We start from the raw sequence: 22,164 nt of genomic DNA, 5'->3' as shown, positions 1-22,164 counted from the left end.
TCACTCAAAGTGAGACTCCCTTAGGGTACGTCTATACTTACCGTCCAGGTCGGCGGCTAGCGTTCGACTTCTCGGAGTTCGATATATCACGTCTAATCTAGATGCGATATATCGAACTCCGAACGCGCTCCCGTCGACTCCGGAACTCCACCACCGCGAACGGCGGTGGCGGAGTCAACGGGGGAGCTGCGGACTTCGATCCCGCGGCATCTGGACTATTCGCGTAGCTGAACTTGCGTACCTTAGTTCGACCCCCTCCCTTAGTGTAGACCAGGCCTTATAGACCTTACCTCCCATCCTGCCTAGAGAGATCACAACTCTATATACCCTAATTCAATCCTGTATTTCCAGAGAAAGGAAGGGCTCATTTATTTATTACCCGAGGTTCAGTATTTGTATAAAGAACTAGATTTCAAATACTCCAAAGTTTGGATGGGGTGAGGTGTTGAATTCAGATCCAGGCTTGATCTATTATAGACCAGGTGGGGTCCAGCTGTAAAGTTTGGATTCTGTAAGCCCTCAAGGGCTTGTGGGGTTTGGGTCTGAGCCCCTCTAGTTTTGGGACCCAAGCTTGTGGCTGTTGAGGTCTATGGCAATACCTTCATCGACTTCAAAGACAACAGGATCAAAATCTGGGAGCTTGATTTCATATTTCCTTTAACCTGCTCTATATTTTCCTATATTCTAATCATCCCACTATCAGTGTAAGACCTTCATTTCCCCACCCGTGGTTCTTGCAAAATGTAGCATGTCTCTTTAAATAATCCTGGTCTCTGTTTCTCATATAGTCACCCTTGGCTATCTTGCATCACTTCCTTCTATTTTCAGATCCATTTCTGCTCTTTTCTCTGGCTCTCCCCTCCCCAGGCTCACTGGCTACTTCTCTCCATCTCTTTCAATGTTCGACATTTTTCAGCCTCCATGGAACTTTCAGGCCCCAATATTCCATCTCTTTCTTAAAGGGGCTGTCACTCTGTTCCCTGCTTAACAATATATATTCTTGTTTTACCAGATTGCAGCAAAGAAATTACTCAAAGGATCAAGGGGGGCTTGAACATAACCCTTTACTCACGGTGCTTGTGTTTGCTGTTGGAGTTTGGCAAGTACCTGAATTCAGGGCCCCTCTTCTAAAGCACACTTACTGTAGTGTAAAGGTACAGGCTGACCTTTCTGAGAGCCGCCTCGAGTCCCCCTCCCCACTTCAATACTTACTGTAAAGGTATAGGCTGGCATTTGTGACTCCCAGCTTGTTGGCAGCCACACAGGTGTAGTTGCCATAATGTTCTTCAGTGACATTGGCCACCATCAGGAGGGACTGGCTCCCCATGCTCTTGATCTCCAGGCCATTGGCACTGTTTATCCTGAGAAGCAAAGAAAAAAGAGATGTACAGTGCACTAACAACAAGTAGTCCCCATCAGACAGGGCCACCCAGAGGATTCAGGGGGCCTGGGGCAAAGCAATTTTGGGGGCCCCTTCCATAAAAAAAGTTGCAATACTATAGAATACTATATTCTCATGGGGGCCCCTGTGGGGCCCTGGGAAAAATAAACATTTAAAAACCTTCCATATCTCAGCACAAACACAGTTTTGAGAAAACTTCTTTTCAAGTCACCTTTACAAGGTATCACTGGTTCTCAGCATCAGCTAATGCTAAAAGGCACTAAAGCTCATTAAAAGGGTTGGACAAATATTTTCCGTCAAAACTTTTTCTGGATCAAAAACTAGGGGTTTTTAAAAAGCAGAAAAAAAAATCACAGACAATGTCTGCTTTCCTGCAAAATTTGTTGCCTTTTTTTTGATTGAAAAGCTGAAATTAGTCTGCCAAAATCTGAACATGATTTGGGGTTTCAGAAGTGTGTGGCCAAATATTTGCTGCTTGCTGTGTTTGATTGTTTAAAGAAACAATACAAAAATTCTGCTTAAAAAAAATCCAAAACTTCTGAACCACCTCAGCTTGTGACCAAACGCCTGAGCCCATCCAGTCAGAGATTTTTCCAGCTTTCTGATACTCTGCTGGCTTCCTTGACTCATATCTGTCTCCATAACTTTGGGTCAGGGCACTTTGGGTTCATTTAGGTTAGAACATAAGAGCATACCGACAGTGGCCAATGCCAAGTACTCCAGAGGGAGTGAACCTAACAGGTAATGATCAAGTGATCTCTCTCGTGCCATCCATCTCCACCCTCTGACAAACAGAGGCTAGGGACACCATTCCTTACCCATCCTGGCTAATAGCCATTAATGGACTTAACCACCATGCATTTATCTGTTTCCTAGAGACTGGCTCCATGAGGTCCCTCACAAACTGACAGACCCCCAAATGCCCACGATCCAACCCCCCCTTCCCCGTCCCCTGACCACCACCCCAGAACCTCTGCCTCCTCCCTGTCCCCTGACTGTCCCCGGGACTCCCTGCCCCTTATCCAACTGCCCCGGTCCCTTGCTGAGCTGTGTGGAGAAGGAAATTCTATTTTGCAGAGGATTTCAATAGGGAGGATGGAGCCCTGGATTCTGAGCCAGTCTGGCAGGTGCGTTGTTAGGATCCAAGCAGGTGACCTGGCAGAAAACCAGTCAGGTTTAACTGAAACCAAACCAACTCCACAAAACATTTGTATTTCAACAAATGCTAAACTTCAAAGAAACACTTCACCGGAATATTTCTGACCAGCTCTAGGTCCTAGGACTGGGTGGGTTGCTGGGTTTAAACTCCAAATGCTTGGTCCAATCTGCTCCATTCCACAAGCAAAGTATTTGATCTTGAGAAGTATTTTATGAGCCCCACGGTTGAGTCATCTCTGGCAGTGATGCTTTGTCACATGCAGAGAGAAAGTAAATGTCTGCAGTGGCAGGGAAAAGCATCTCAGCTTTGTTTTGGATTTGGAATATTAACAGAGAGCCCCCAGAAAGAAAGCAGGGGTTTGTGGTTAAGGAGCTGGTTTGGAGTTTGCATGATGTGTGCTCAATTCTGGCTATCACAGACTTTCTGTCTCACCTGAGGCAAGTCATTTTATAGCCCAGGCCTCAGTTCCCCATCTCTAAAATGGAAATAAATCTTTCTTTGTTGGTCTTGTCCATTCAGATAAGAAGTGTTGTGGGCCAGGGTGTCTGTACAGTGCCTAGCATCATGGGGCCCTGATCTTACCTGCACTCTCTAGGTTCTGTTGCAACATTAATAATCCCCCAAAAATGCACTCCTGCGCACCAGCTAGGCCTGGATCTCAAGAGATGAAAAGGCAAGTCCAGCAACCTCCATGGCTATCTAATCCCTATATCTTTTCATACCAAATTTCAAGGCAGAGAAATTCTATTAACACCCTCATTAAAACCTTGATTGTGATGGAAACACTGACTGGGCATTAGCTACATTGGTGCAAACCTCAGCAGTGTAACTATAGTACAGAGGTAAAAGGACTCTTCAGTCCCCGGGACTTCCTGCCCATTATCCAACCCCCCCAGGCCCCGGCCGCTTACCCCCTCTCCCGGAGCCTCAGCGCGCGCGTCCAGGCCGAGCGGCGGGAGCTCTGGTCCCGCTGGAGCTCACAGCCCCGCCCCCTTACCACGCGGGTCTGAGCGGGGAGGAGCTCAGGCCCCACCCGAGGCATGTGGCTGCAGCGCTGTCAGGGACACTCCTGGATGCGCGCTGAGGTGCCGGGGGGATGGCTGGGGCAGGGGGAAGCCTCAGCCCTTCTCGTGGGGGCCCCTGTGGGGCACGGGGCCTGGGGCAAATTGCCCCACTTGTCCGCCCCTCTGGGCGGCCCTGCCATCAGAAGGGAGGAGGGATGGCAAGAGCAGGGGAGAAAGACACATTGAAGATAGGTAGGTAGGTAGGTAGATACGGGTGGTGAAAGGCAGCAAGATAAGAGAGAAGGGAAAGAAGAAATGGGTTGGAGGAGCAAGTAGTGAGAGCATGAAAGAAAGAATGAAAGTAGTGGAAGAAGGGAGGGGGGAAATTGACAGAAAGAAAAGAGAGGATGATTAAAATGATGGTGAAGGTAGAATGACAACAGTGGGGAAGGAAAGGAGGGGAAAAGAATGAGTGAAAAGAAGAGATGCTACACCCAGCTGACATCCTTGGGTGCAAACACTGCATTTATTATGTGCTTCCCTGGGATAAAGGGGAGTGGTGCTGCCAATGATCAAAGCCAATTTCAAGCAGGAGTTTATTGGACTGAGATAAAAGGTTTTTTTAGAACGTTAGCTGGCATGTTCTAACGAACATGTTCTAAAATGCCAGTGTAGACAAGGCAAGCTGAACTTTAGCATGTGCTAAGTGGTTGAGTTGAAACCCAGTATAGTAAAACTCCCCTTTTAACAAATGCTCAGGTGTAAAGGGTGAGCCCAAGGCAGAGGGAATATTTGGGTGTCATTCCCCTAGCTGTTATTTATTTTCCCTTTCCCATGCCGACAGACAGCTGCAGTGGCTCAGGGCCGGGAAAGCTACATCCAACCAATGGACCAAATTCGGTGATGAATCCTGGTCACATGCCACCAGAGGCACATTGCACATGCGCTAAGAAGGAGGTGATACTGGTGCGGAGAATGTTACATATAAACAACCTCTTCCCTCAGAGTTCAGGGAGCCGAGTCCTAATGACCTTGGTTGAAATTTGGTCACAGCACCAGAACTAATACAATCTACTCTTGTGCAAAGGTCATGAGATCTTTAATGAACATAGATGGTCAACAGATTATCAGAAAGATGGCACCTGTGGTGCCTTAATCCCACACCAGCCTGCTGGTGCAGTATTGACGCAAAGGCAAGAGCACCATCTACTGAATCACCCACAGCACTTCTTTCAGCACACACAGTTTACAAGCAGGGTTTTACTCAAGTCCTGACCAGGCCTGCCCTGCTTAGCTTGTATGAAGGAATGAGATAAGAGAGGAACTTGAGCTTATATAGCTTGTGGAGGATTTTTTGTGTGGCATTATGGGGCTTAGTGGGGAATCTACTAAGCATTTGAAGGAGGTAGAATAAGGAAGAAGATAGACAATATGTTTACCTGGTGTCATCTCTGTACCACTCAAAATCAGGCGTGGGCACTGCCGATGCCTCACACTTGAGTAAGGCTTGCCGTCCCGTGGCAGCTTCATTGCTCTTCGATTCAGTGATAGTGGGAGGGTCTGCAGAAAAGAAACACATGCTCATTTCCCAATCTTTCAGGTGCAGAGAAGGAATGAATTTATTTTGGGGTTGGCTGGGCAAACAGAGACCTTTTGGTGGGTGGAGACCCACAGATACCAGTTATGTCAAAACAGATGCACAATTTCTTTCCTGACCTGTTCATGCAGGGATTTAAGGATATTATAATATGTCTGGTAATGCAACACATATTGATAAGTATTTGTAAATGGGAACTTGCTATGAAGGGCTGTGGGGTTCACTTAAGTAATTTAACTGGTGGGGAAAAGGACCCCACAAGGGAGATTTTTTTAAAAACATCCTGCTTGTATTTTTCTGCTCCAGCAGTATATCTCTCTGCCATGTGCAGTGAGACAAACCATTTCCACTCCATTGGACCCAGCGCATGAGATGAGTCATGAAATGAACAAATATCTTTCTATGGCCCTGAAAGCTATACTGCTAGGCTAGCTGCGGCTCTAAATGTTCCGTGCTCCTGTTCTCTGCCAAACAGCCAAATCCCTCACTTTCAGCATTCTTCATATTAGCCACGCTCTACGGCTCTTTAAGAAAAACATTCCAGGCAGGTTGAGAGCCCATTCTTTTGGCTCTAATCCTGATTTGCCATGTTTCCAACTGAGGCATAACTAGCCAACCACTCCTGATCACTGAACAAAGAGCAGGCTCCTCACTAAGACATAATCATGAGAAAAGATGCGGGGACCTAAGTGTGTCCTGAATAGTTCCCTATATTATTCTTATATTATACTTCACAAACAATTGCCCTGTATTTGTTAAATGCATTGGGAGTGGAATCATATGAGTGGGTTCTGTTCTGGGTTCTGCTCCCAGCTAGTTCCTTCCCTATGCCACAGTTTTCATATCTGTAAAATGGAGATAATTATAATGATCCCCCTCAGAGGGGGCATCATTATGTGAGGCATAATTCATTAATATTTGTAAAGTGCTTTGAGATCTGCAGATGGAAGGGGTTAGTGAAGAGCAACATAAAGGATTACTGTACTTCACTGAATATATGTCCACCTTTAAAAGCACTTAGGTGTTGCACAAAAACTAATGTAATGGCTCAGGTGCTAAAAGCCAGCACCAGAACTCTCCTGCCATCACCGTTGGCATATCCTGGGGTCAATGGGCAAAGAGAAAAGACAAGCAGTGAATTTAGAAAACAGCCACAAGAGAGGGATAATAGGGCACCATTATAGCGAGTTCTGTAATGTACTGCCTTCCTGGGTACCCAGGAGTGAGCAATGCCATCCTCTGGCGGCTGGGTCCACAGAGCGGCTATAGTATCTACTGCTAGTACCAGCCCTCTTTTAGCTTACATGAAAGAGGGCAGTGCTTTTGACGTTGCAGGACAAGGATTCTAAGCCCGGCTCCCCAAGCGAGTGTGTAATTTATAGACTAAATTAGGGCTATCTGCTCCATAGCACATGGATTTGTCACAGCTTCACAGCCACTCCTATCGCTAAGAAAGCCTTGCTTCTGCCAGCATGATGCAGATCGAACTCTGGGACAGAAATACAGACAACTCAGCAGATCTCAGTGGCTCTCCTGAAACCCAGGACAGAAGGCCATCCTGCCAGTACTTCAGACTTGGATTATTAGGTATTATTAGTGCAAATAGCACTTGCCTAAAAATAGCAACTTTCCAAGAAATATAACCCCCAAGGATAAAATTCTCATCAGCCTGCACGGCAGCTCTCTCCCCAGGATTGGAGGCAGCTACTAAATATTGCACTCATCCCATGCAACTCCCACTAATATCAATAGCAAGTCTTTCTGTCTTCTAAGGAGACCAGCACTGTTGAGTTTGAGCATGGTACTGTGTGCGCAGAATAAATAGTGGATCCATAGCGTGGAGTGGGGAAGAGAATTTTGTCCTGAATCATATTGACTAGGAATTGCCAGCTGGTTCAGGTAAATTCATGATGGGCCTGAGTGGCAAAAGTAGGATCCATATCTAACCTTCCCATAAGTTTGAGGTGTTTGCACCCTGGGTTTTGGTTTGGCCCCTTTATACAGGTGGGGTCAGCTGAGCCAGATCCAGATTCAAAGTTTGGAGGCAGTTAGATCCAGGGATTTTGATTCAGGCCCATCCCTAAATAAAATAAGAACTGACCCGAAACATCAACCAAAATGGGAGATAAACAAGAGCATTTTTTGAGGTCCAACCTCAGATGAAATGGAAATCTCTACAAGAAAAGTCTCTTCTTGGGAGATTTCTGGCCTGACCTGAAGACTCAAGACTTGAGGATAAGCATCCATGCTTTTGGATAATTATCCAAATAACTCCAGGGGGCTTTTGGAGGTTTGGCCATCACTTAAGAGCAGGTTCTCATAAGAGTCCTCTTTCTAAAACTGACAGCTCTCTTGATGTTGTTGAGGCTGCTTGTGCTTATGATAATGTTATGAAGCCCCGAAGCTTTGATCTGGGGAACAAACTACAACTCCTGCTGCTTAGATCGCTCACACAATAGAAGGTAAATGTTTTCTGCACACATGAAGAGTGAGTCTTTAGGTGGTAATCTCATTATGATTGATGCTATTTAATAGAAAAGGGCACTTCATTTTAGAAACCAGAGGTGGGGATGGCAAGCCAGGACAATAAGAGAAGATAAGACCCATAATGTCACATGCATTTGCATGCAGATATGGGCATTCAGAGAAAATGATTATAAAATATCACATATACTTATGGTGATGCCTTTCCAATACTTTGTCCCCTAACACTCTCCCTTCCTGCCTCCCCCTGCCCCATCCTGTTCAGGCCACACATTTAGTCCGGTCCTACTACTCTGTGTTTATGCAGACTGTAGTGAATCAGAAAAGGTGCTTCCTGGATATAAATTCAGGCTGGCTTGGGAAAGTTCATTTTGCAGATAATTAAGGAATTCGAGCCTGTATAGGAAGGGATTCTATTCTCGCCACTTAGCAGGGATGTCAATATTATTTTTGCATCACCTGGGATACTTAGGGACCCTTGGCTGGCCTGGCTGAGGAAGCCATACTCTGATTATGAGGTTGACACATGACAATTTAACTATTTGGCCCAGTCATGCCAGAACTGTAAGCTCCTTGGGGCAGGGGCTGTCATTTTGTTCTGTTTATACAGTGCTAATCACAAAGAATCCTTGGTCCATGATTGCAGCTCCAAGGTACTATTATAACAACAACAACAACAGAATGATGTGTGGGTATGCTTTGTTTGGCCTGGTCTCAGTTAGGCTGAGGTAAACTGCCTTGCATCAACCTAGCTGTGCATGTTTCTACATTCAAATTTCTCTCCAGCCAAGGTAGGCGCCTCGTTACAGTGATGCAGTGACACCACCTTCCCATAAGGTGCAGAGCCATTGTTGACCTACTGTGGTCAACACAATGCTAGTGTAGACACTGCATGACCTATGTGGACTGTACCAGTCCTCCAGGAACTGTCCTACAATGCCTGACACTGACTGCTCTGGTCTCAGTTGTGAACTCCATGGGTCACAGAGACTGGGAGCCACCTCTCCCTCTAAAAACCCTGTGTATTTTTGAAATGCCCTTTCCTGACTGCCCAGCTTAGTGAGCACACCTAACAGCTCTCCCTTGTTGTGTGCAACCACCCAATCGACCACCTTGATTTTCAACACGTCTTGGAGCACTGGAGAAGTTCCAGAAGACTGTATGAAAGCTAATGTTATGCAGTTTTTTAAAAGGTAAACTGGACGACCTGAGTAATTATAGGCTTGTCATCCTCACATTGATTCCAGGCAAGATAATGGAATGATTGCTATGGGACTCAATTAATAAAGAACTTAAAGGAGGGTAATGTAATTAATGCAAATCAACATGGATTTATGTAAAATAAATCCTGTCAATCTAACTTGAAATTTTTTTGGTTGATATTACAAATTTGGTTGATAAAGGTGACAGTGTTGACATAATATACATAGACTTCAGTAACACATTTCACGTTCTATCACACATTTTGATTGCAAAATTAGAATATAACATTAACATGGCACACATTAAATAGACTAAAACCTGGCTAACTGATAGGTCTCTAAATGTAACAGTAAATAAGGAATGGGTCTGTTTTGAGTGGGGTCCCGCAGGGATCAATTCTTGGCCCTACGCTATTTCACATTTTTATCAAAGACCTGGAAAGAAACAAAATCATCACCAATAAAGTTTGTAGTTGACACAAAAATTCGGGGAATGCTAAATAACAAAGAGAACAGGTTCCTGATTCAGAGTGATCTGGATTGCTTGGTAAAATGTATGCATGCAAATGTATGCATGCAATATGTGATTTAATATGGCTAAATGTAAATGTATATATCTAGGAACAAAGAATGTAGGTCATACTTATAGGATGGGGGACTCCGTCTTGGGCGGCCATAAGTCTGAAAAAGATTTAGGGGTAGTGGTCGATAATCAGCTGAACAGGAGCTCCCAATATGATGCTGTGACCAAAAGAGCTTATGCAATCCTTGGATGCATAAACAGGGGAGTCTTGAGTAGGAATAGAGGTTACTTTACCTCTGCATTTGGCACTGGTGTGAGTGCTGCTGGAATACCATGTCCAGTTCTGCTGACCACAGTTCAAAAGAAGGATGTTGATAAATTGGAGAGGGTTCAGAGAAGAGGCATGAGCATGAGTAAGGATTAGAAAACATCCCATATAGTGATAGATGCAAGGAGTTCAACCTATTTAGCTTAACAAAGAGATTGTTAAGGCGTGTCTTGATTACAGTACCTAAATGGAGAACAAATATTTAATAATGGGACCTTCAATCTATTAGAGACGGGTATAATATGATCCAATGGCTGAAAGTAGAAGCTAGACAGGACTGAATTCAGACTGGAAATAAGGTGTACATTTTTAATGGTGAGAGTAATTAGCCATTGGAACAATTTACCAAGGGTTGTGGTGGATTCGCCAATTTTTAAATCAAGGCTCTGTGAATTATTCTGGAGAAGTTCTATGGTCTGTGTTATGCAGGAAGTCAGACTAGATGATCACAATGCTCCCTTCTGGCCTTAGAGTCTATGCCAGCTATATGCTCCAAATGCACTCCTACCTAAGGTAGACAGAAGGTATTGGATTCTTGGGGCTGTGGGGAGAAAAGGCTGTCCAGAACAGTTGTAGAAACATGGACATCTATGAGCTAAGTGCACAGGGGATGCAGGAGAAGTGGATACAACAGGGACCAGCAGTGCCACGTAAAAGCAAAGGACCAGCAGCAGTGCCACGTAAAAGCAAAGGAACTGCACCAGGCATATCAGAAGGCCAGAGAGGCCAACAGATTATCTGGTGCTGAGCCATAGACTTCCTGCTTTACAATGAGCTGAATGCCATACTTGGTAGATACATACCAAATATGTATACATATGTATAATTTGGTAGAATCTGAGAGACAGACCTCTGCTGTGAACAGGAAGAGAATGGGGCATGTGTGATGGGGGAGAGGCCAGCTATGCTGTGAGTTGGGATCTGTTTGAAACTCTGCTGCAGTCTACTCTGTCCTGGCAGCTGAGCACAGGTGAGCATGATGCAAGGGAAGAAACTGTGGGTAAGTGTGTGAATCCATTTTCCATTTCAATGTTTAAATGTACAGATGGTGCCTGATCCCAAGATAGCAGGACACAGGTACTGACTCTTCTTTAATTTACTTATACTAGAAGAGGTAGCGGGACAACTAAGATAGGTAGCACCATAATCTGCTTTTCATTCCCCTATAGGCTTAGGCAGAGGGGCTAAGTGAAGAAGTTTATTTATATACATAGGGATGTCCCTTGAATCCTTCTGAGAGGTCTTAATGAAACTTCCATGGAGGTACTCCACCATCCTCTCCCGAAGGTTTCTGGGGATGGCATATTTCTTCCTCCATTGTAGGATACTTTCCCACGCCAGTCCACGATGACTTCGGCAGGCAGCATTGCAGTAAACAGGCTAGTGGCATATAGGCTCAGGTGGCATCAGGATGCCAGCAGCAGCTCTGTCTGCTCTCTGTGCCTTTATTACCCACAAGAATGAGATACCAGCTAAAATCACCACTGTCTGTGGAAAATAGGGTGAGTGCTCTGTGGCATTGCCCTGAACTCAGACTCATGGAAAGAGGGGTCAAAATTGTATTGTTTCATGCAGCCAAACCATTCTCTCCTCATTCCACCCTGCCATGGGCCATACTCCCCATGGCTGGGGCTGCAGAGTAGTGCTGTGCACAGGTGCTTCAAGACTGAAGTGTCAATAAACATTTCTTGTTTAAAACTTTAGGGGAGCAAGGGAAGGGAGTTCTGAAACTTAACTTTCATTTTCCGTTGTGACTACACTGACAATGGCACCTCTGTGTATTTCATCTGAAGCTGTTGCCAATGCAGCCTTAAGCAGTCCCCCCGTCCATGCACACGGAATGCTGGACCAAGATAAGGAGGAGAGAAAAGAGGATTTGGGATGACTTCAGGGAGATCCTTCAAGCCAGTGCTGCATCAGACAGAGAGCCTGGAGGATGAATATTGCAGACGGTATGGAGAGGGAAAGAGTGGACAGGAGAAAGACCCCAGAATCGGAGAGGGAGATGCACTAGGACATAATGGGACTTCTCCAGCAGCAAACACAGATGCTGCACTCTCCTTTTGACCTAGAGGTTCAACAATCATGGGCTCGTCTCCCTTTGCAGTCAATAAAGAACTCCATTTTAGCACCTCATTGTACCCCCTCCACCCCAACATTTCACGTGGCATCAGGAGCCACATCCCTACCCCTAACACTTCACACTGGGGGGCAGTTAGCACAGCCACAGCTTCATATAGATTGATCTGTGAGAGCCAGGGCTGGTGTATGTTTGGCAGAATTGGACTGAAATGGATGTGAACGTTCTTTCCCCTTGTTACGTTCTGTTTATTTCAGAAGTTTTTATTGAATGTCTTTTTAACCGCACATAGCTTTTTTGCACTGTTCTGGTATGTGAAGGACCATAATGCATTTAATGTGGATGTAAAATCTTAACTACAGTTTCTGTTAAGAACTTTTCATATAGGCCCAGAGTCCACAGCTTGGCCTGGGGCATGAGGGCTAGCTAACAAAGAACAACACATGGCTAAGGGAAAGCTGAGGTAGACAGACAACCTTGTGTGTTTCAAGTTGATGAGTGGAGTCACCACGACTCCAGATGGTGAGTTGTAATTGGGTGTCCTTATCGCAATATAGACACAAAAAGTGCTGAGAAGGGCCTCAAAGTTAACTCCCTGGTACAGATGCCAGAACAGAGCTCAGGGAGAGGCCTAACATTATTGATGCAAGTAATGACACCCTCCCCTCATAGACGTATGCCAATCCCAGTTCACAAAAATGCAAGGGTAAAACTATAAACAATTGTTATTGTCAAATACTAATTGCTGCTTTTTTGTTGGTCAACCAGGAGAGCTGCTATCTCATTCTCCTGGACCACAAAATTAGGATTTAACCTACATATTTTAATAGAAATAGTTTAAGGGTAATTAGCTGTGTGTTAACAATATGTTAATTTGAGCCATGGGTGGAGCCTGTATGTAATCTTTTACACCATTGGCTTATTGTGCTTATCTTGTCTTGCTGCTAGAACCTATCCAGGGGCTTGGGAACTCCCTCCCGGTTGCTTCTCTCCAGCCTTGGCACTCTATATAATCTATTGTAATTAACTGTTGGGCAGTGTCTCTGAGCCTAATAAGCAAAGCGACACTCCAGCAGTGCTGTGTGTAATAAACTCCTGTGCTTGACGCTACACGGTGTCCCTTTCTGTTCCTTCAGTATGCAATCAAAATCTATTTTTTGGTAAATAATTCATCTGTAATACTTTACAAACACATGCTGCAGAAGGCATAGCGCTACGGAATGCACCCACTACTACTTATTGTACAGGATGACAGAACTCGCAGGGTCAGTAACAAACACAGTGTAATAATCATGAATGCATAGCAAGCGCTGCAGAATTAATAGGTGCATTACCAGTTTTATATTCATAGATGTACAGCAAGCACCACACAATTCCTAATTGCCCCAAAACTTCAGGGCCAGGTGAAGCCCAGTCTACCACATCACATTACTCTGGCTGACAGTTAAAGTGCTCTTTCAAAGCCTCCCTCGGGTGCATAGCTCCACATTGAGCTCTTCTGATAGCCCTTGCGTCTGGTTGTTCAAAGTCTGCAGCTCCACCTCCACTCTGTCAGCAACTTTCCCCCCTTTGCCTCACAGATATTATGCAGGGTGCAGCAGGCAGCTATAACCATTGGGATATTTTTCTCACTGAGATCCAGTCTTGTCAGTAAACAATGCCAGAATCAGTTAAATCTACCAAAAGCACAGTCAACTGTGAATCTGCTCCTGCCGCGCTGGTAGTTGAATCTTTCCTTGGTACTATCAAGGTGGCTGGTCTATGGCATCAGGAGCCAGTGGAGCAAGGAGTAGGCTGGGTTCCAAAGGATCATTATTGGCATTTCAACTCACCAGTGGTAATGTGCCAGTTGGGAAAGAAAGTCCCTGCTTGTAGCTTTCTGAACAGTCCTGTGTTCTTAAAGATGTGAGCATCATGCACCTTCTCTGACCAGCCAACATAGGAGGATACCCGGTGATCCACTAAGGTTTGTATAACCTTAGAAAAGTAGCCCTTTCTGTTGGTGTATTCTGTGGCAAGATGGTCTGGTGCCAAAATAGGGACATGCATGCCATCTATCACCCTACCACAGTTTGGGAACCTCATTGCTGCAAATTCATCCACTGTATCCTGCACATTGCTGAGGTTCGCAGTCCTGCATAGCAGGGGACGATTAATAGCCCTGCACGCTTGCATGACAATAGCTGCCACTGTGGATTTTCCAACTGCAAAATTATTTCTCACTGACTGGTAGCAATCTGGCATTGCAAACTTCCACACAGCGATCGCCACCTACTTCTCTACTATCGGTGCAGCTGCCATTCTGGTGTCCATGTGCTGGAGGGCTGGGACGAGCTCCAGGAATGTGGCCTTTGCATCCAAAAGTTCTGCAGCCACTGCGTGTCATCCCAAACCTGCATTATGATGCAATCCCACCAGTCAGTGTTTGTTTATTGAGCCCAGAGTGGCACTCCATCATATGCAGCTGTCCCATGAACACCATCAACCACCTTGAATTATTTTTCGCTATGTCCCACAGCAATCTGTCCTCTATGAAATTGTCATGTCCCCTGCTACTGTGATTCTTCCTGAGGCTCTGCAAATATTGGAGGATTTTCATCTCATGTCAGCAACATTCATGACAACAGGGCAGAGATATGCAGGCTCTGTGCTAACTGTCAGAAAACATGGACAGTGAGGAGGGCTGTGCAGGTTTGTGGAATTTTAAAAAAGGAGTGAAAATTATTGGAGATGGATGGCAGTAGGGAATGGTGAAAGTTGCATGATGGAATCTAGACCCCTTGCTCCCAGTGACCCCAGGGTGACTTGTTTCTGCCCCAGCATGCATTGCCAAATTTTCCAAAAAGACAGTATGCTGGATGATGCATGTTTCACATTGGGATACCTACCTGTGGTGCACCACACAGAGCATCAACACAAGCACTCCTGGTGAATATGCACAGTGCCGACACAAGGAGCCAAATATGCACCTGCATCAGCAATATTCAAACTTTGGCAGCTGTATGCCAAGGTAAGTTGCGTCAACTGAAGTTTGTAGTGTAGCCAGCCCAAAGATAGAAGGGGAGATGGTGATGAAGCAAAGTTACACTGATCTGTAGTTGTGGATGCATACTGTGTGTTCCATAACATCTTTGACCTGCGTTATAAGGACGCAGGGGATTCTGAGCCTGGATATTTCCCATTTTCCTAGCACACCTTGTGCAGATGTTTGGAAAGTGAAGTCCAGAGAGGAATGAGATGGTTCCTGGGCATATGCTGCATGTCCTTTTATTGTTTTATTGTTTCTGTGGGAATTCTGAAAAGTTGATTTTTTTAATTTCAAATTAGAACATAATAATAATAATTATTATTATTAATGATGATATTAAGAGATGTCATGTATTACATTATAATTTGACTTGACATAACACTTGAAATACTTCAACTATTATATTAAACATAAAAGTCAAAACAATATAGTTGAAATGTTTTGACTTTATCAAACAAAGCATTTTGACTTTATTGAAACAAAATATTTTGACCATACCATCTTGAAATGAATCACTTTGATAATTTTTTGTCAAAAGGTTGAATAAATCAATACATTTCCTTGGAATGTTTTGATTTTTCAAAAGAGCATTTTCCTACCTAAAAATATTTCTCAGAAAATTTTCTACCGGCTCTAATTGTTTTCATTTGAGTTCATTAGATTCATTCAGTGTTATACATTTATTTATGCAGTATAAGCAACTATTTGAAATGACATGCTTGTTTGGATTCTATGCTTACAACATATATATATATATATATTACTTATTATTGTTTAACAAAGAAAATATAAAAAATAAATATAAGCATTATCAGGGTTGCATGTCCGCATAACAAAGAAAGAACTTAAGAACTTAAGAATGGCCATACTGGGTCAAACAAGTGGTCCATCTAGCCCAGTATACTGTCTTCTGATAATGGCCAGTGCCAGATGCTTTAGAAGGAATGAACAGAACAAGGCAATTATCGAGTGATCCATCCAGTCATCCAGTCCCAGCTTCTGGCAGTCAGAGGCTTAGGAACACCCAGAGCATGGGGTTGTATCCCTGACCAGCTTGGCTAATAGCCATTGATGGACATGTCTGCCATTAACTTATCTAATTCTTTTTAGAACCCAGTTATACTTTTGGCCTTCTTAACATCCCCTGGCAACCAACTCCACAGGTTAAGTGTGAGTTGTGTGAAGAAGTACTTCCTTATGTTTGTTTGAAACCTACTGCCTATTAATTTTATTAGGTGACTGCTAGTTCTTGCGTTATGGGAAGGGATAAATATTTTCCTATTCACTTTCTCCACATCACTCATAATTTTATAGACCTCTATTCTAACCCCCTTTAGTCGTCTCTTTTCCAAGCTGAAAAGTCCCATTCTTATTAATCACTGCATATTGAACATACATTTTCAGAGAACTATCCACAATGACTCCAAGATCTCTTTCTTAAGTAGTAACAGTTCATTTAGGCCCCATGATTTTGTATGAATAGTTGGGATTATGTTTTCCATGATACATTACTTTGCACTTACAACACTGAATTTCATCTGCCATTTTGTTGCCCAGTCACCCAGTTTTGTGAGATCCCTTTGTAACTCTTTGCAGTCAGTTTTGACTTTAACCATCTTAAGTAATTTTGTGTCATCTGCAAACTTTGCCACTTCAGTGTTTACCCTCTTTTCCAAATCATTTATGAATATGTTGAACAGCACTAGTCCTAATAAATATCCTTGGGGGACTTTGCTATTTACCTCTCTACATTATGAAAACTAACCATTTATTCCTATCCTTTGTTTCCTGTCTTTTACCAGTTTCTCATCCATGAAAGGAGCTTTCCTCTTATCCCATGACTGCCTATTTTGCTTACAAGACTTTGATGATGGACCTTGTCACAGGCTTTCTGAAAATCTAAGTACACTGTATCACCCTTGTCCACATGTTTGTTGATCCCCTGAAAGAATTCTAAGAGATAAGTGAGGCATGATTTCCCTTTACAAAAGTTGTGTTGACCCTTCATCAATAAATTGTGTTCATCTATGTTTCTGATAATTATTTTCTTTCGTATAGTTCCAATCAATTTGCTTGCTACTGAACTTAGGCCTACCAGCCTGTGATTGCCAGGATCGCCTCTGAAGTATTTTTTAAAAAATGGGTATTACATTAGCTACCCTCCAGTCCTCTGGTATAGAGGCTGATTTGAGTGATAGGTTATATACCACAGTTAGCAGTTCTGCAATTTCATATTTGAGTTCCTTCAGAACCCTTGGGTGAATACTGTCTGGTCCTGATGTCTCACTGCTATTTAATTTATCATTTTGTTCCAAAAGCTCTGCTACTGATACCTCAATCTGGGACTGTTCCTCAGATATGTCACCTAAAAAGAATGGCTCAGGTGTGGTAATCTCCCTCACATGCTCTGCACTGAAAACTGATGCAAAGAATTCATTTAGCTTCTCTGCGACAGCCTTGTCTTCCTTGAGTGCTCCTTTAGCACCTTGATTGTCCAGTGGCCCCACTGATTGTTTGGCAGGCTTCCTACTTCTGGCGTACTTTTTTTTCTGTTAGTTTGTTGTGTCTTTTACTAGTTGCTTTTCAAATTCTTTTTTGGCCTAATGAATTACACTTTTTACACATGACTTGCCAGATGGTCCTCTCCATTATTCTCAGTAGGATCTGACTTCCAATTTTCAAAGGATGTCTTTTTGCCTCTAATCACCTCTTTTACTCCTTTGGTTAGCCACGGTGGCATTTTTTTGGTCCTCTTACCATTTCTTTTTATCTCTGGCATACATTTAATTTAAGTAACCACACGCCTAACCATGCACTGGGGCTGAATCATGTGTCAGACTAGCTTGCTAGAAAGGGCAACACATGGCTAGGATTCACCAGTTATGAACTGTGTGGTGTGTGGGCAGGAAGTGAGGTTTAGCTGACCATGCCCCACAGCAGTTAAAGGCAGTAAAAGTCACTGTGGAGAGGCCCTTACCTATGCTCTGTAGATCTATAGGGAGCCTATGTTAGTATAGTTTACATGTTGAGGATCTGGAAGAAGATGCAAGTTAAGGTGGTCCCACGCAACATTAAAGGACCTCTCTTATACACATTCTCCCAGCTTCCTGGTGTGTTGGTCACACCCACTTACACCCACTCTACTGCTGAGTGAGGGAGCATAAATAGATTGGAGGGAGTCCAGTGTCAATGCGTCTGAGTGAATGTTACTGGAGTCTAATTTACACCTCTTTACACATCACTCTTAAATTTGGCCTTTAGACTCTTATCTACCCCTGTCACATTGTGGAAGTTTCTGTTTATGGTACTGTTCTCCTGAATGTCAGTGGCTAAACATGGACTGTGCTGGCCCTTCTAGGGGGAGGGAAAGCGGAAACTCACAGATACTTTTTCTACATCATTCACCAAGTCTCAGGCATAAGCTCTGCCCTCAGGTGAGTCTCTCTGATTTCAGGGCATGCACGTCCAACAGTAGCACATGCCCCACATATTTCCTTTGAAAAGAAATAGGGCGCAGGTTATGGGGATGTCAGGATGTTCTCCTCTTCCTGCCATCACCATGGTATGGGAGCCCACCCCCATCTAGTTTAAATGTACTCACAGTTCACAGTGACCCGGACTTGCTTGACATCTGCCGAGGAAACCTCATTGGCGGCTTTGCACTCGTACTTGCCAGATTGCTCCCGTGTGATCCCTAGGATCTCCAGGTACTCTTCCTCGCCTTCAAATTCTCTGCCTAGGAGGAGAAAAATACACAGCAGGATGTTGTTAGGTGGTGTGGACTTGAGAAGCCCTCACTTTGATTGTAACATGTGAATGATCATGGCACAAGTATCCATGAAACAATGACAGATGGGAGCTACTTTGAGGCTATCTCAGCAACCACAACAGACAGAGACTTTTTTTAAAAATGAAAGCTTAGATTCTGGAGAACCAAAAGGATGCATGAAAGGAGTGCCAAATGCCAAACACCACACACCAGCCGAAACTAAGCCTTGTGGCCAGAATCAGACACATTCATAGAAGCAAAATCTCCATCTTGCAAGGGCAGAATTAGTTTAATGACTAGATATTAGAAAACCAAGGGAGGACAGACAGATTATAATTGGTTCTATGGTAGTTACGACCATCATAAATTGGGATATATTTTACCTGTAGCCCCCTGACCATGTAAAGTCGTGGAATTATTTTCTGTCTCAGAAAATGCAAACTTCCAACCCAGACCACCATTGACATGATTAAGTTTCCTGGAAACACCTCCACACTGAGAAGTACGGGCTTTTGGAAAGTAAAATTGAGCCACAATAATCACTGCAAACCCTAGCTCTCCAGTCCTCAGTTTATCCATCTGCAAACTGTGGCTAATAATACCCCCCTCCAAGGAGAGTTGTGAGGTTAACCTATGGAAAGCACATTGAGATCCTTGGATGGAGGTGCAACAGAGGTGTAAAGTGTTAGGATTAGCATATCTACACTATCACTCTGGAACCCAAGCTTGGACTCTCCCTAGAAGGATTATGAGCAATGTTGGGCAAAACCATGATGGGAGAGTATTTTCCTGTCTTAACAGGGTACAACACTGCTCTGGAGCATGGGTGCAGCAGTGTTTGCAAACTGGATAGCACAGGCAAACAAACCCAAACCAAAAACCCAATTCTAATCTCACTTTTAAATCATACAGGTCAGATTTTCAGAATAGCTCAGTGCCCAGAAGATTTCATTGTTGTCAATGGGGATTAATGGGGGCTGAGATCTTTTGAAAATCGGCCTTTTCATTGAAGTGACTGAATGGGATCTAAGCTCTTTTCATAGTCTGCCCCCATCTGTGGGTGGGCAGCTCCTCTGAAAATCCATCCCTGAGTTGCTGGATGTGCTTCAAACACTGTCTGTGTGGACTGGGCATTAGTCCCTGGCTCACCAAGTCCTGAGTGGCAGTAGCAGCTAAGCCCACTCTCAGGGGCTCCAGTTCCAGTGATAATCCCTAGAGTGGCAGAACTGTCCCAGTGCACAGACATATGTTTTCTGTGGCATATTAGCCAAAGCAAGTTAGCCAGATCAGATTAGCCAAGCACACTGGAGGATGAACACAGGGCATCAGCCAGATTCTCTTTGCTTTGCATCAGGGATAGGGACTTTGGGGACTGATAAAACTCTGCTCAGGATTCTGTCCCTTGCACTACCACTCTTAGTTCTTGTTTTTCCTGCACTCATCAAAATCCCCCTACGGGTAAAATCATCCCCAGACTTGGCAACTCAGTATTCAAAGAGGAGCTGCCAATCCACATATGGTGAATGAAAGCTTCCAAAGTGAATAAGCTTTCCTCTTCTATTCAGAGATGGGCAGACCCAAACCCCAGATCCAAACGTTCCCATATTTCCAATGAATTTGAATTTAACCACTGTGTCCCAAACCATTATCTGCTTTTGTGTAAGTCTGCATTTTACCTTCAGGACCTACTAGCACAAATGCAGAAAGGCCTAGTGCTCTGCTGCACGACCTGCTTTTGTAGGGGTAGTGTACACTATTAGACAAAGAGGGAATATGGTCCACCCTACTGCACTGCAGGAGTCACCGTGACACCGCTCCCAATAGTGCACAGGTGAAGAAGTTAGGAACAACATTCTGGTGGCAAGGCCCTTTGGGTGGGATTTTCAGAAGTGCTCACCATTGACCTAAGTCTGCTCCCATTGACATGAATAGGAGCAGCATTAGGCCAGTGCTAAGGTGCTCCTGAAAATCCCATCTAGAGTCAGAATGCACTCCATTTATCACAGCATTGGCAGCTTCTGACTACTAGATACTGAGCAGGGGACGTTAATCTGCCACCACAGCAAATGTTAATAAACCAAAGACTACAAAATAATTTGCCAGGGCACAGTTGCTCTGCTCTCATCTTGTTAGCATAATGGGTTGGACCCACTTTTCACACAAGGTGCCAGAGGGGGCACTGAGCAGGTGCTTGTCGAAATGCCGCCACTAAAGTGAAGGGACAGTTGGAGGAAGATTTCCTAGCCTCTGATGGAGTCGCTGCCTCTTTGGGTGCTCCTAAACCTGCCTGCTGGAAACAGCATATCTTTGGAGCTCTGAAAAATATTCTGGAAGAGAAAATATTTTGCCAGGTTTCCCAGAGGAAGAACCTTCTGGGCTCCTCATAACATCTCTCTCTCTCTCTCACACACACACACACACACGCACGCGCAGAAGGAACACTGAGCCATCAACAGGCCCAGGAGTACTTTCAGGAACAACACATAAACCTTTACAGCAAAGTGGGGATGAAAAGCAGTTGGTTTGCGGTACCCAGTCCCTCAGTCTTCCTTCCTGTAGCCTACGCATCCCTGGGTCATGGGGTTTAGCACACTGCTTGGGGGGAACATTTTCTGGGAACTCCGTGCTAAAATGTTGTCAGTTCTATCACTGCCCTCTCCTTCTATGCCAGTTTGATCTCTGAGCGGCAATGTTTTGCTCCATAAACTTAATTACTCTGAACTGAAATTCCAACCCCTCCCTTCTGCTGCAGCCATGTCCCCTACCAGGGTAGAAAGTTTTTAAAAAGAGCATTTCCGTAAAGTGTGATGTCAAATGACAGGAATGAGAGATAGCAAAGACAAAACACGGCACCGTAACAGGAGGCCTGGTTCTAGTCTCCTGAACACAGCAACCGTGGCAGCCTGACAAAGAGGACCCATCCTCTTAACTCCAACCTATAAAAGTTGTTGGAGAGTCTCTCTCTGAGGCAGAGGCAACTAAAGTCAGTGACAGGGAGAAAATCTAGAAACGGTCTAGCTCAGGAGCAAGCACTGGCAGGATGTTTAGGTTTGTTACAGCCCACGTTAAGCCTAGAGGAAGGGGGTAAGTGTGGACATTATCCAATGGTGTGGTTTACTGATGTGTGTGCTGTGTTAGGAGAATGGCAGAAATGCCATCTGCTCACAGGAATTTAGTCCACTCTCATTAGGACAAGAGTTTTCCCTGCAGTGTATTCTCCCAGCAGTAAAATCACAACCCCATTAAAGTCAATGGCAAAACTCACCCATCTCACCCCAGATTTTTGTTTGGTTCAGGTTTAAATGTTCCCAGTGATGGGGTTTCCTCCACTTCCCCTGGGGAGGCTATTCCAAAGACAAACAAGGTTTAGTCCTGCCATCCCATAAGACCTAGTTACATCACCTTGTCTGATCCTAAGCAACTCTTCTCCCCCTGGGGATTATTGTCTCCCTCAGAAATTCACAGGTAGCTGGTTTCTTCTCACAGCCCCCTTAGACATTGCCTAGCTAAGCTACGCATATGTTGTCACACTTTTAATCTGTCCTCAGAAATCTGGAGCAGGAGCCCCTCCTGTTGGCCAGCTCCACG

At 44.3% G+C, this 22,164-nt stretch overlaps 1 protein-coding gene and 1 long non-coding RNA gene across 7 annotated transcripts in view; one reads left to right on the top strand and one right to left on the bottom strand.

Annotated features, from left to right (window-relative positions):
• LOC123360821 (limbic system associated membrane protein) overlaps nucleotides 1–22,164 on the bottom strand; it is a 1,375,067-nt gene that overhangs the window by 36,759 nt on the left and 1,316,144 nt on the right. For all 6 annotated transcript variants that reach the window (XM_045001275.1, XM_045001278.1, XM_045001270.1 and 3 more), the window contains 3 exons: nucleotides 18,409–18,543; nucleotides 5,005–5,125; nucleotides 1,213–1,361 (listed from right to left, as the gene is read on the bottom strand). In XM_045001275.1, coding sequence (XP_044857210.1) covers nucleotides 1,213–1,361; nucleotides 5,005–5,125; nucleotides 18,409–18,543 — 405 coding nt within the window. The remainder of the gene's footprint in view (nucleotides 1–1,212; nucleotides 1,362–5,004; nucleotides 5,126–18,408; nucleotides 18,544–22,164) is intronic.
• On the top strand, nucleotides 8,592–11,970 carry LOC123360920. The gene is made up of 3 exons (XR_006576092.1): nucleotides 8,592–8,839; nucleotides 10,534–10,669; nucleotides 11,493–11,970. It is a non-coding gene; the product is annotated as an uncharacterized LOC123360920 (long non-coding RNA).

This window comes from Mauremys mutica, chromosome 1 (genome assembly GCF_020497125.1).
Source record: "Mauremys mutica isolate MM-2020 ecotype Southern chromosome 1, ASM2049712v1, whole genome shotgun sequence".
NCBI classification, from domain to species: domain Eukaryota; kingdom Metazoa; phylum Chordata; order Testudines; family Geoemydidae; genus Mauremys; species Mauremys mutica.
This window is presented reverse-complemented; position numbering and strand designations above follow the sequence as displayed.